At 47.9% G+C, this 14,515-nt stretch overlaps 1 protein-coding gene across 12 annotated transcripts in view; it reads right to left on the minus strand.

The window, feature by feature from the left end:
* Ebf4 (EBF family member 4) overlaps nt 1-14,515 on the minus strand; it is a 64,745-nt gene that overhangs the window by 8,345 nt on the left and 41,885 nt on the right. For 5 of the 12 annotated variants that reach the window (XR_013439586.1, XR_013439585.1, XM_078051522.1 and 2 more), the window contains exons 8-15: nt 10,812-10,937; nt 3,918-3,999; nt 3,083-3,200; nt 2,865-2,998; nt 2,647-2,776; nt 1,135-1,418; nt 856-1,033; nt 576-764 (exon numbers count right to left, since the gene is read on the minus strand). Coding sequence is in view for 10 of the 12 variants with exons in the window: in XM_078051522.1 (XP_077907648.1) it covers nt 576-764; nt 856-1,033; nt 1,135-1,418; nt 2,647-2,776; nt 2,865-2,998; nt 3,083-3,200; nt 3,918-3,999; nt 10,812-10,937 (1,241 nt within the window). In the remaining 2 variants the exon portion in view is untranslated. The remainder of the gene's footprint in view (nt 1-575; nt 765-855; nt 1,034-1,134; nt 1,419-2,646; nt 2,777-2,864; nt 2,999-3,082; nt 3,201-3,917; nt 4,000-10,811; nt 10,938-14,515) is intronic. The other 7 variants (XM_078051524.1, XM_040274144.2, XM_078051526.1 and 4 more) reach the window with 6 other exon arrangements.

Genomic DNA, 14,515 nt, shown 5'->3' on the forward strand with positions numbered 1-14,515 from the left:
GAGTTTACGAGAAGAAACTGAAGTTCAAAGAAATAATGTAACTTGGGGAATGTCGAACAGCTCCTGATATGGACACTCACATTATGAGTCCATCCCTGACCACACAGAATTCTCTCGCCCTGTTTGATGGTATTGCGGGGGGCCACAGCCTCATTCCGCCCACCCATCCTTTCAAGATTGTTGGGGGCCCCCCTGAAAGCTCACTTCTTTTGAGCCCTGAGTTTCCATAGACTTCCGGCAGGGGGCGCCAGCCTCTGCCCAAAGTCCTAGCATAGATGGAAAGGTGGCAGTCCAGGATCTCAGCCCAGGTCCTGCCAATTAAAGCCGGTTTCAGGGGGACAGGAGGGCGGAAGGCGATGTGTACAACTGGGGTCATCAAAGAGAGTTAAAGATAAAAGAAGTAATCTGGCCCCAGGGCCCCAGGACTCCGAGAGGAGTGAGGTTCACCAGTAGCGAGAGGTCATATGAAGCCACGGTGGACCTCATGAGTCAGGGATGGCCTGGGGGCAAGGACAATTCCCATTCTGCTTCCCCAGATTCCGGGTTCCCTCACCCCACAGGCAGGGGGCACTCACTGGCGAAAGGCGAGGTGGCGGTAGAGCCATTGAGGAAGCTAGGGGAACCGGGCACACCAAGACCGGCCACACCTGGTGCACCATAGCCGCTGAGGCCCGCTCCAAGGCCACTGCCATAGCTACTCTGCTGTGAGCCAGGGCTAGGCGCGAACCCGCGGGGGGACGCGCTGCTGCAGCTGCGAGCGTAGCCTGCAAGAGAGCAGTGGTCAGGGGATCCACGCTGGCAGGGTGGGGGCCATCCAGGCGCCCAGGGACTGCGGGGAAAGGCAACGGGACGCACCGGGCTCGGGCCCCGGCGTGGCGTCCCCGACAGCGATTGCCAGCGGGCTGCTGAAGGCATTGATGCCCACGACCGCAGGGTGCGGGTGGCTCGGCGCCAGGGGTCCGAGCGGTGCAGGCGCGCGGGGGGCGCTGTACAGAGCCTCGGCCACGTCCGCCGCGCGCTTCAGGAGGAGCTCCTGCGAAGACAAGAGCAGGGCACGGCCGGGGCAGCCACAGGCACCGGGTGGGGGGCAGCCCTGGGCCCAGCGGCGCTAGGAGGCGGGCGGAAGCGCCATACCTGGTTACTGCTGGGCACGCCGTACAGGGCCTCCGCCAAGTCAGCCGCCCGCTTTAGCAGCACTTCCTGGGGGTAGGGGAGGAGACAGCACGACGGAGGGGGCAGCCCCTGGGGGCCGCGGAGGGACCCTCTGAAGGTCCTCCTCACCCGCTCGCCCTCAGGAAACCTTCGTCCCCATCCCGCTCCTTTGAGTACCTTGGGCAGCCTCTCGGGGTCTCCAGGGTGTCTGGGGATGACTTTCTGCAGCCTCTGGAATCCGTAGTCAATGGTGGGCTCATTCAGGGCTGGAGAGAAGGTATTTGGAGGACAAATCCTTCTCAGAGAGGGGAAGCAGGACTTAAAATGCATGCAATTTACCTATCCAGAACTCTGCCATATCCAGCCAAGTGCAGGGAGACCACCCCCCCCCCCACCCAGGCATAGGGATCAGAGAGATTCTGGGAAGTTTCCTCCATTCCTTGGTTTATTCATTCATAAATATTTACTGAGCCAGGCTTCATACCAGGCACTTGACATTAACACACATGCACTATATGATCCTATATGTGCTCGGCAGGCGGGGAGGTGAATATGCATATTAGTTTCTATATTCCCAGGGGGCAGAACTCTTCTCCGTTTGCATTTGGTCATATCAAGAGTTTATTATAATAAAGAAAACCCGATCATCTCCATTTATCACTACTCAGCAGTGGACTCAGCAGTATCTGAGGGTTAGAGGTTTGCATGCACCCCAGGAAAGGGACTGTCCCACACCCTGGGTTCTTAGGAGTATGTAACAGCCTCCTAACCTGGCTCCCTGTGTCTTTCCCTGTTCTCTGGACCTCCCTCCTCTTTCTTTTCCCCTCCATCCCCTTCCTTCACCTTCCTGGAAACTCTGGAACGGACCTATAACACACCAGTTTCAAAGCCATACCTTTTCCATTTCCAGCTCAGATTTAGTTAATTTCCTTTCATTTGCCCCAATGCTTAAAGTACTCATTGCTGGGTCTTTGCGATGGCCATTTCTTCTCCCATGACAGCCCTTCCTTCCGGATGTCTACCTCCCCATTCATCTCTCCAGTTTCAGCCTAGCCCTGTACAGCCCACACTTCCTTGAGGGCAGGTTTTCTGTCCCTCAAGTCCTGGACGGTGTAACTCCACCCACCCCACTCTAGTGGCTGCTCAGTCTCCCCGGATTAGACGCAAGCTCCCTGAGGGTAAGTTGGGTCACTATGCAGTGGCGGTGGGAGGAAGAGATAGGGAAAGGACCTAGGTCAGTGGACAGCACCAAGGTGGGGAACTGGCGGCTGGCTTGGGCTGGGGCAGGGCTAGGGAAAGAAGAACCAGACTGAGGAGGAGTCGTAGAGTACAGGCGGGTATAGGGAATGGTGAGGGTGGGGCAGCCGCCGAGGTGACGGGGTACAAGAAAGGCATTGGTTAACAAAGGGAATACATCAGGAACAGTATTAGGGCACCGCGGGTAGGGCTCCCTCCTCTGATCTTAGACCTCCCCTCTGCCTCTTGATTCCTTACCTGTGTAGACAAAGCGGCCAGGGGCTCCCTTGCAAAACTGCTTGGACTTGTAGGAGAGGGTCACCTCCACAACCCCAGGAATGTGTCGCGGGGGCGTCTGCACCCGGATGGCGTGGGGCGTGATGAGCTGCTAGGGGAGAGGGGAGGCCTGCAGGTCCCATCCAGAGGGGAGGGCCCAGCCCGAGGCCCCCGGAAGGAGGCTGGCGGGGATGGCCCACCTCGCTCCACACGAGCACGTTTCCAAACACAACCTGCAACCCGTCGAAGAAGTTGTCGCCGATGACAATGACGGTGGCGCCGCCCGTGGTCCAGCCCTCCCCGGGGCTGATGGCCTTGATGCAGGGAGTGGCAGCTGGGAGGCAGGAGAGGACCCAGGTCAGGAGACCGCGCTAAGGTGGGGTCTGGGGGTGGCCAGGGATGGGCCAGGAGTCCTGACCTTCGGAGGGATCCAGTCGACGTGCCCTGCGGCCATGCTTGGAGTTGTTGTGCACAAACATGTTGTCGGACACAGCCAGCACGTGTCCGTCCACGCTCACTGTGGTGGATACCACCACCTGTGGGGAGAGCCACACCAATCTGGCTGGAGCCCTCAGGGATCTCCCAGGAGGAAGGGAACTCCGGTGGGGGAGTAGCAATTTGAGGCTGGTGGCTGAGTACTGGAACTTGGGGATGGGGAGGGAGCTTCAGCTCCTTGGTTCTGAGCTGGTGGAAATGGGGCCACCTGGATCAGGTAACACTCCCAGATAAGCTGACTCCCCAGGAGGTAGAAAATCAAAGCTTTGGGAAAAACTTTGGTTCCTGAGGCAGAGTGGTCGCTGGTGCACACCCAGGAACACCAGGGCTTCAAGGCAGAAATGAGATCTTAGACAAATAAGGGGGGGGGTGTGCATCAGCTGGAGAACCCATCAGCAGGAGCCCCCACCCTGTTCTGGGGAGGAAGTTGGGGCTGCCTTCTCCCTGAACTGGGAGGGGTATGCAGGTTGGGGATGTGCTAAGGGCAGCTGCTCTCTGCTTCACACTATGCAAATTACCTGGGTCGTTAATCATGTAAAAATGTCACAATTAGCATCTTCTTAAGTGGGACTCTAATGAAGCCTCCCTTGGCAGCCAGCACAAGTTGAGATGGAGCTACCCCACCCCCAGCAGGCACCAGGCCGTGGAGGCACAGGGTTGAACAGAGATCTGCCCTGGCAGGGTCTCAGCCTTCCTTTCCTGCTCCCCTCCCTATTGGGAAAGGGTGGGTTTGCAGGGGAGGCTCTCCCCAAACCCACCTGGAAGCGGCGCATGTCTCGGGGATTCCCTGCATTCTTCAGGCAGTTCTGGTTGCATTTGAGAAAAAATTTGAGGAAGAACCTGAAACAATGAGGTCGTTGGGCTCAAGGTTCTGGGGGTTCTGGAAACAGATGATCAACTGCTCCCTGCCAGTCCCCCTACCAGCAAAGTAACTATGGTCTGTGTGCTCATGTGCAGGGACATACCCCATATTTCCATCACGAACTGTGTATGCACAGGTACTTGATACACACCAAATAGACCCATCATAAGAACCACCTCACTACACAGAATACCCACCATGAGCATTCAGTGTATGAACCATGTAGTGCTTATTTGTCCACAAAATGTATAATTATCACACCCACATAACATGTATTCATCTGTTATATGTACTAAAGTATATGTACCTATTATACCCATCACACTGTATATCATCACCCAATGTATACACCAAATGTAGCATGTATTCACACTTAGCCAGTGAAAACTTGTCACATGCTATGTATGTCTGTTATAACATGTGCCCAGCACACATATAGTACATCAATCACAGGGCATATCTTTCCCCCAGTGTAAACCCATCACCATTACAATGTATATTCACCATAAACAGCAATATCCACTATAGAAACTGTGTTTGCCTTATATATTATTACTCATAAAATAGAGCCATCACACAAGTATATATAATATGAATTCCATTCCATAAGTATGGCTATACTTATCCCACATATATGATATACTAGCTATACATATTCTATACCCACCATGTACCATGTATGCCCTGCCTACAGAGTATATGCACAGAAACAATATGGAATATAGTGAACACATTAATATACCATTTTCTGTTGTACATGATTACCCAAAATACAATCATTGCAAATACTATATAGCTATCCCACATAGCAGAAACCCCCTCAGCAGATCCCTCTCACATATTCTATATTTATTATACACATAGCAAAACCTAATCAACAGAGCACATACCCACCAAACAAATATGCAGTGACTATCTTCTTCTTCTTCTTCTTCTTTTTCTAGTCTACAGTAGTTGGGGAAAAAAATCACCATGTATTCTTTCAAACTTATCCTGAAACCATGGTTTTCAAAGACTGGTGCCCAGGCCAGCAGCATCAGCATCGCCCAGGAACTTGCTAGAAATGCAATACCAGGCCCCACTCTAGACCTGCTGGATCCAAACTTTTGTTGGGGTGTGGCCCAGACATGTGTTCTTATAAGCCCTCCAGGCAATTCCAATGCACCCTAAAGCTTGAGAACCTGCTGTAAAGCTGCATTACCCATAGCTGCTAGCCCTACATGGCACTGAACCCTTGAAATGTGGCTAGTCCCAATTTGAGATGTACACATCAGATTTCCAAGACTTACTTTTAAAAAAAGGAATATAAAAATTATTATATTTATTGTGAGGTGAAATGACAATATTTTAGATTGAATTAAAATATCACATTTAATTTTATCAGTTTCTTCTTATTTTTTAAAATGTGGCTACTAAAAAATTTAACCTTACATGTGTGACTTGCATTATATTAGACAATGCTGTTCTGGTGTCTTATTTTAGCAAAGTCACCTCTGAGCATCTGATTTTCTAGGGGAAAGTGACTCATGTTTATTATCAATTGGGGCCCAGACTATAAAGTTAGGGGCTAATTTGCGGAGAACTGACAAGATGCAAATGACATTGTTAAAAGAGGTAAGAAATTAGCCCTGAGCTGGGCATGGTGGCTCAGGAGGCTGAGGCAGGAGGATTGCGATTTCAAAGCCAGTCTTAGCAACTTAGCAAGGCACTGAGATTGTCTCTAAATAAAATACAAAAAAAAAAAGGTGGGGGGTTGGGGATGTGGCTCAGTGGTTAAGTGCTCCCAAGTTCAATCCCTGGTACCAAAAAAGAAAAAGAAAATAGCCCCAAGGTTACAATTTTATTTTCCTATGGACATTACCTAGCTCTGACTCTAACTTGACAGTTGTAGTCTAGCATTTTTCATACACCCCCTTTCTTTCTCCTTCCCTCCACTCCCTTCATATTTATGTATAGATTTCTCTTAGTCTTTTTTAAAAACTTTAAAAAAATTTTTTTTAGTTATAGTTAGACACAATACCTTTATTTATTTTTATGTGGTACTGAGGATCGAACCCAGGGCCTCGCAAATGTGAGGCGAGCACTCCACCGCTGAGCCGCAACCCCAGCCCTCAGTCTTTTTAAAAATATTTTTTTAGTTGTAAGTGGACACAATATCTTTATTTATTTATTTTTATGTGGTGCTGAGATTCAAACTCAGTGCTTCATGCATGCAAGGCAAGTAATCTACCACTGAGCCACAACCCCAGACCCTTCTCTTAGTCTTTTTGAGCCAGCTTTGTCATCCTACTGGTTCTCTCACTAATAAGTTACAGAAAACTGTAATGCATGCTCAGTAACAATTTATATGAGGATCATGCTTTATTACATTTGAAGATCGTGCTTTGGCAAAGTTGATTGTCCCTCGATTCCTGCCTTCCAGGGCTGGGCCTGGAGTTGAAGGACTTTTGGTAAGGTCTAGGAGAACCAGGAGTAGTACCCAAACCTCTCTTTTGTCCTATAGTGCCCAGTCCCTAGAGTGCCTGTTTTCTGCTGTGGGTTGGTGCTGGGGCTGGCTCCATCCTCTTTTCCCTCCTCTGGGAGCCCACACCATGGAGGCTGGAGGGACTCCCTCCGTAGGCTGACACACGTGAAGTGTCATTTTATTCCAACTGAGCAGTAGGGAAAGGATGATAATAGAGTAAGAAGAAATAGAGGGAGCAGTTCCTCCAAGCCATGTCTGAGCAGAGGCCAGATGTGGGAGAGGGTCAGAGAACCTGGTGGGAAGGGGAGTTGGAGAGAGATGAATACACATGTGGACATGGAAACTGAGGAACTGTGTTCTCCTTGAAGGAAGAGAGCCTGGGCAAGGGCTGGACCAGTGAAGGCGAGGCTCTAGAGTCTGGGATACCCTCTCGGGACATGTGGCAGGTAGGTATGCATGTTTTGTTGAGAGGCTCTGAATCAACAAGAAAGTGTCCTTCATCCCCAAAGTCTGGATGTCTGCTGAGCAGACATCCAGACTTTGGAGATGACCTTGGCAATAGTCTAAGCATCCAAATGGCAATAGTCTAAGCATGCCAAGGGTCAGGATGATCCCCCATCTTGACCCTTGGCATGATGGGGCTGGAAGGAATTTAGAGATGTCCCCTTTCCTAACTGGGAGGGGCTACAGGCTGGGGGAAGCAAGGCAAACCGAGCCCACAGCTCTGGCTGACCCTGTGGCCCACTGGGGTGAGCAGTACAGGACTGTACCCAGTGCCATCCCCATTAGTGGTCATGAGGATCTCAAGAAGCATGGTTGCCTCATGTTGACCATGTCATAGAATGGGTGGTATGAGAAAGTTCAAATCCCAGGAGCTGCCATAGAATTACTGTATGAAAGTACTATAAATACAAGTACAAAATGCTTCAGGGAGAGAGCTTCACAAACAAATGAAGGAACAAAAGTCCAAAAAAACCTCAAAGTGAACCAGGTCTAATCTTAATCAAGCCTGGAACTCTGCTGAGTTTGTCACTTGGCATTATCTTGTTTAATCCTCTCAAAACCCTGAGGTGGTCTGCAACCATTCCCACTTTACAGATGAGAAAACCAAGGTTAAGCAGGAATAAATTACAGAGTAATTTATTACTGGCATTACAGTAAATGCCAATGTCGGAATTTGAACTTGAGTCTTTATGAACCTCTGATGCTGACAAGAGTCCTGGAAAAGTCCCTCTAAGTGGGGCTACCAGAGTTGTACCTTTCCCACACACCAGGCTGCTGCTGCTGCTGCTGCAAGACCATGCAGCATGTCCTTCAAAAGCATCCCTGAAAGGCATCCTGTGCAGGGACCAGTAGAGCTATTTGATGGGGATTTCCTCAAGGTTACAAATTTGCACCTAGTTTTGGACCTTTGGATGCTTAGACTATTGCTCGGTCTGAGATTTTCAGGATTAAGAAATAATTGAGGGCTTGGAATGTGGCTCAAGTGGTAGCACGCTCGACTGGCATGCATGAGGCACTGGGTTCGATCCACAGCTCCACATAAAAATAAAATGAAGACATTGTGTTCATCTAAAACTAAAAAATAAAAATATTTTAAAAAATTTTTAAAAAAGAAAACATTGAATGAGATGAGCTTAGAGTTGATAATTATTAAAAATAATCATCAGTGTTATATATGGTTTATTATTCTATTCTGCCCATATGTTCAACATTCTTCATAATAAAAAATGTAATAAAAGACCAAATGAAGAGCTGTGAATAGTGGTCATCCAGCTAATAAAACATTTAAAGTGGGGCTGGGGCTGGGGTTCAGCGGTAGTGCACTTGCCTAGCATGTGTGAGGCACTGGGTTCGATTCTCAGCACTGCATATAAATAAATAAAATAAAGGTCTATCACCAATTAAAAAATATTTAAAAAATATTTAAAGTGTGGTAATTATGCATCAGGATGCCATGGTTTCAATGAAAGGCAAGAGTGCCTCACCTGCACATCTTCCTTACTACATCCTGAACTTGGTCTAGTCTTCCTAATCACCTTTATAAAGGCTATTTATTCCTCCCAGTAAAAATAGCTTAAGATGGAATTGAAATGAGCCTTTCTGGTTGATGGAATATTCCTTACCAAAGATGCAAGTGCTGGGTTGATTATGATTCAAGTGCACACGCTGGACTTACACACAGCTTCTCAAGGGTGACACCATTGCATCAGGAAATCTCCCCAGCACAGTGCTTTACTTAAAAGACCCACTCAATAGATGAGGAAAATGTGGAGGAATGGATGTGAGTCCTCTGCTAGATTCTGGGTTCACAGGGATGGAAAGCAGAGTGGGATGGGTCTGCTCTCTGGAAGGCAATATCCAGGGGTGGTACAGTGGGAGACCTGCTCAGATTCTGTCTAGCATTCCCCTGCTGCTGTGAGTGTTGGCTGTTAAAGGGCTCACAGCTGCCCCACTACCTGATCATTACCCCAAGCCAGGAGCATATCCTCCCTGCCTGCAGCCCACAGCCAATGACAGATTGAAGTAACAAGAAGGACCAGTTCTTGGGACCATTCACTCACCACATTGGATCAGCAAGCTAAACCTCCAAGCTCCATAAACTTGCCAAACTCCCTCTCCTGACTTAACCAGCCTCCCTTGCTCCTTCTCTCCCAAGGACTTTCCTCTAATAACCCACTTCCGCAAGAATCCCCATCCTGGCCTCTTCTAGGAATTCCATCCTAAGAAACCAGGTCACAAAGCTGAGGCTTTTCATTGGTTTTACCCTCCCTTCCCACTGAGACACTTACTTAAGGCTAAAATTACATTCCTACTTCCAAAGAGGAAGCTGTTAGTGACTGAAAGAACTGGGCCGAGAGTCCAAGTGGGTTTTCACCTACAGGACTGTTAGGAATAAGGAACTGAATGTCCAGATTTCAGTGCTATCCAATAGAATTCTTCCTAGAATGACATTTTCTAGCCACATGTGGCTATTGAGCACTTGGAATATGGCTCGTGAGACTGAGGAACAGTTTAAATCTGATTTCATTTTCATTCATGTAGACTTAGTCACATATGGCTCTTGGCTGCCATATTGGACATTGCTGATCTAGAAAGAGGGAGTGTCAATGACTGGATACATAAGTTGGGGCACGTTGTACAGAATAACAGTGTATCCTGTGAAGGTCTTGGGAAAGAAAGCAGGATCAGAGCACACGGTAGGATAAAATTGCATATGTATTTCCAAACTCAAAGTTGGCACTGCAGCCTGCAATGGGGGAATGGGGGAGGGGTCCTCTACTAATTTATATCCTAAAGGACTGGCCTTTGAGTTCATGAGCTTCAGAAGAAACACAACAGCTTCCCTGGGACAGAGTGGCTCTCCAGTGTCTTCCTGGCATTCTACTCTCAGCTCTGGGACGGGAGTGTACAGATGCTACCCCACTCGTTCCCTCATTCATTCCCACACCCACTTATAGTTTTTGATTAAATAATTTCTGCATGTCAGGTGTTGTGGATCTAGAAGCGAACAAGATCTTAAGGAACTTATAATCCAATAGGAAAGACAGACACTCAAGGAACAACCAGTAAAACACGTGGTAGGTGTGGCAGGATAATTTGCCAAGTGTCATTGGGGGCAGCCACTTGTGTTCCCTGTGAGAGATGCAAGGATTCCTGCAGCTCACATTTGATCTTGGGCACTGGGTCTTAGAGGACCTCACAGAGAAGTAGAAGGCACAGGGAACAACAGCTCTGGAGAACACCACTCCGGGAGAAGTATACCAACAGCGTGGGATAGCCTGGGGGTTGGCACCAAATCATATGGAATGTGGGCCCTGTGGGGAGATGGGAAGTCTGCACAGAGTGTCTTACTGACTGTGACACTTGGAAGAGTCATTTCCTCCCAGAGAGAAGCCAGGACCAAAGGGCTTAAGTGAGAGAAGGGAAGGTGAACAAGGAGGTTGCTGAAATTGTTCAGGCTCATATGGAGGTGGCTTGGGCTACTCCCTGGTCTTGGTCTCCAGTAATAATTAAGTCAGAGAGTCCCCAGGGCCATAACCACCTGCCAGACCAGGTCCAGGTCGCCTCACCAGGATCCCCAACCAGGGTAGAGGTGGCTGCAGTGCAGATGGGCTGGGGGACTATAAATAGCCAGGGCGCATACATTAGCATGCCAATGCACCCGCACCCCATCCTCTATGCTAATGGCCCACCATGCGCCTGAACACCTTCTGTTCCCCTGCATGCATTTGCATGCACAATTAGCATAATCTTGTATAATTAATGAACAGCGTCAATTTTAGCTCCTAAGTAATTTGATTAACATGTTGATAGGGCACTTACCAGGCTCTCCAAACCTCAGGGCTGGGCATGGGGCCTGAAGAGAAGGAAAAAGGGGTGGAGAGACTGCTCAGGGGCCCCCAGCTGCCCATGAAGAATGGTGGTGACTCCACTTTCTCCAAATAGGGCCTGAGGGAGGGGAGGAAAGGTGGAGAAGCTGCGGATGGGAGGACTCAGGGCACTCCATGTGGAGCTGGTGACAGTGGGTGGCCTGAGCATTAAGCCTGTTTGTGCCTGTATGGACACACTTACATACACATCCCTTGCCTGTTTCCCCAGCTTGGGGAGTCTTCTGTGAATGCAAGATAACTGAACTCCACAGGAAGAACAGAAGAAGATGAGGGTAGAGGAAAAGTAGGAGGGATGGCGGCAGGTGATGGACAGGCAGAAGAAGCCACAGAGGAGGAAGGCAAGCTGTGGGTGACATGGGGATGTGGGGGGAGGGAGAGATTGAAGGATGGATGTCTCTGTTCCTCTGGCCTTGCACGATGATGTGTTGGGCTCCAGGGGCAGAGACCTCGGCACCTCCTCTTTAAGGATCATGTGAGAGATGGGTAGGGTGGTGTTGGCAAGGTCTGGCATTTTCACAATATGCCCAGCAACCCAGGGCAGAGAGAATAGAGAGAAGGCTGAGTGTGGCCCTTTTCTACTAAGAGAGAGACCTAGTGCCCGCCCTAGAGACCCCAGGCTTGTGCTCTCCTGCTCATCTCTGACTGTGATCAGAGTCAGGAAGTTCTTCCTTGGCTCTGAGTGTTCTTGCTGCTGTTTAGACTCCAGAAGATCACTCAGGGCAGAGTGGCAGGGAAGAAATGGCACCATGGCAGACACAGCACTGTGCACTGCATAAACATCTGACTTCACCGCATCCTCTCCTTTACATCTTCCCATCCATCCCCTCCCCAACCTCCCTACCAGGTGACCTATCAGCTCCACTTTGCAAATTAGGAGACTGAGGCTAAGAGGGGACAGTCCTTGTTCTAAGTCACATGGCCACACACCCCAGGTTGGCTTGAGTCCCTAACCCTGAATAACCCTTCACTTTAAGAGAGAACTTACCATTCAAGGTGTAGGTATCATCCTCTAGCTCTCCCTACTCCACCATTATGGTTCCCAGGCTGCCTCTGCTTCTGCACTCTCCTCCTCCAGTTTCTGCTAGGGGCATGGTCCCCAGCTCTACTTCTACCTCAGCATGAGGACCACTTGGGCCCTGAGCTTGACTTCAGTTGCCCTAGAGATCTTCCTATTAAGTCCTTACAACTGGCATCTTGGCCTATAGGACTCCCAGGGAAAATGGAGGAATATCTCCCAAAACTCCTCCACTTCTCTCTCCCTCAAATGCTCTGAGCTCTGAAAAGGGTGGGGGCAGGGAAAGGAAGTGCAGGTCATTTGGATGGCAAGAGGGAAAGTCCCACCTCAGCACTGACCCAGCAGGGAGGTTCTGGAACTCAAGGGGAATTGCCAAATGGGTCCTGGACAGAACCCTGTGCTTACAGGTGAATTGTGGAAGCACAGAGTCTCTGGTAGGAGGGACAGAAGGAGAGGACACTAGTGTGGGCTTGTTTTGTGACCACTCCATTAAGAAGGCGACTGGTTCTTTGGGGCTCTAAATTGGGATCTAAATTTGCCCCTAACAAGGTACACTAGAGCTGACCTCTGCCAGGTGGTTTAGACCTGATCTGTTTCAAGAGTGTCACTGAACAACACCCACTGGATAGGAAGCACAACCACACACCAGGTAGTGTCCACAGCTCAAAGTTCCTGCTTGTTCCTCCTGGGAGCCAAGGAGGAGAGCCCTGGTCCGCCCACGGGAGGGAATCTTCCACTTCCTCTCTACTCCAGGATCATCCTGGCCAATCAAGCAAATATTTGAAGTCTTAGAGCTGTGATATCTGATAAGGTAATCACATATGATTATTTAAATCTGACTTAATTATAATTAAATGCACTTAAAAATTCAGTTCCTCAGTCATGGCAGCTATACCCCAAGTGCCCAATAGCTGTGTGTGGCTATTAGCTACCATATTGGTCAGTGAGGAACGTTTCCATTGGTGGAGAAGGTTTTATCAGATGTTGTCTTACATTGCTCTCTCTTTCCTCTTATCGTTATGTAATATGCACAACCTCAACTGACCTATGTTCAAGATCACTGATTTTTTTTCATAATTATGAAATGTTTCTTACATAATTATATTTTGACCTCTGGACTGCTCTGTAAGCTCTCAGAGGGCAGGAATCATCGTTTAAACCTCTCTCTTTTCCTGAACATTTATCATAGTGCCTGCTCCACAGCAAGTGTGCTGATTCATGATGAAATTAAAGGATCAAAAATGACTATGATAATGCATGCTGGACCAAAGTCTCCAATTATTTTTTAACAGGAAACAATGTCAAATCCTGTTCTCAAGTTTAAAATGTCAGGTGCAGGGACAGGACTTTGAGAAATGCAGAGTAAATCTGAGGATCCATTCTTTCATAAAGCAACAAGAACACTGACAAAAATGGTCAAAATCAACTTTTTAGTTGAAAACTGACAAATGTTTGCAACCTAAGGAACATATAATCAAGAAGTATTACGCTTATAAAAAAAGAAGTTTGGTGATATTAACTTTCTTTATTTCCATCCCTCTCTCCCAGCCTTGTTGAAAATTAGTAGCCTTGCAAGCATAATAGCTGTTTTAAAAAAAGTATCTTTGCAACTACCCAAAGGAGCCAAGTGGGTTTGGAGCTTCTCAACAAGCTGTATTCTTAGACATGTGTCACTATTTGACCCATTTGGTGGCACCACACTAGCCCTGGTTAGAACTTGTTATTTGACCTGACTCAGAGCTTGCTCAGTGGGAAAAACTCTATCTTCAGGGTGTTTGTTAGAAATAATAAACAAAATAACAAAAGTTGTTTAACATTGCAGCTTCTTGAGGCAGCAATACTAGTTGGGGTAAATTAATCTGGCCAAAAATTTTTAAGGGAAAAAGGCAGAGGAATAAGATGTTCAGAGCCAAAAGGCTCTAACATTCCTGGAAAGCACGAATGTGTGTAGGGAAGGGCACATGTCCAGGAAAGGGCTGGGAAGGCTGTTACCCCACCCCTAACTTTCTGCCCAAGTGGGAAGTAGAGTCCAAGGCAGGGTTGTGAATTGCTGGAACAATAAACACATTTTCCCCACCCCCAACAGCCTCTCTGCAAAGAGTTAAAGGCTTATTGGTTCAAGGCATTTCAGGAGATGCCTGTCCAATCATGAGCTGACTACTAGGCTAACAGTAGATGCTTCAGTGACCACACATGTTGAGAAATACAGACTTTATAGAATTAGTTCAGGAATGTCACTAAACAGAGACAGTAACAAAAACACGGGGGAGATCTGATTTTCAAAGGTGCTACATTATGTTATTAAAATGTCCAGTTTTCAGCAAATAATTTTGATACTTGCAAAATTATAGGAAATTCAGGTCCATACATGGGAAATAAAGTAGTCAATGAAAATTGTCTCTGAGGAAGCCTAGATACTACTCTTTCTAGACAGAGAATTTAAATCAGTTATTATAATAGTTCAGAAAACTAAAAGAAACCATATCTAAAGAATTCATGAAAAGTAAGGAAGGATGTCTTACCAGAAAGAAAATATCAAAAAGATATATAGGATTGGGGTTGTGGTTCAGTGGTAGAGCACTTGTCTAACATGTGTGAGACCCTGGGTTCAATTCTCAGCA

Source organism: Ictidomys tridecemlineatus, chromosome 5 (assembly GCF_052094955.1).
Source record: "Ictidomys tridecemlineatus isolate mIctTri1 chromosome 5, mIctTri1.hap1, whole genome shotgun sequence".
In the NCBI taxonomy this organism is placed as follows: domain Eukaryota; kingdom Metazoa; phylum Chordata; class Mammalia; order Rodentia; family Sciuridae; genus Ictidomys; species Ictidomys tridecemlineatus.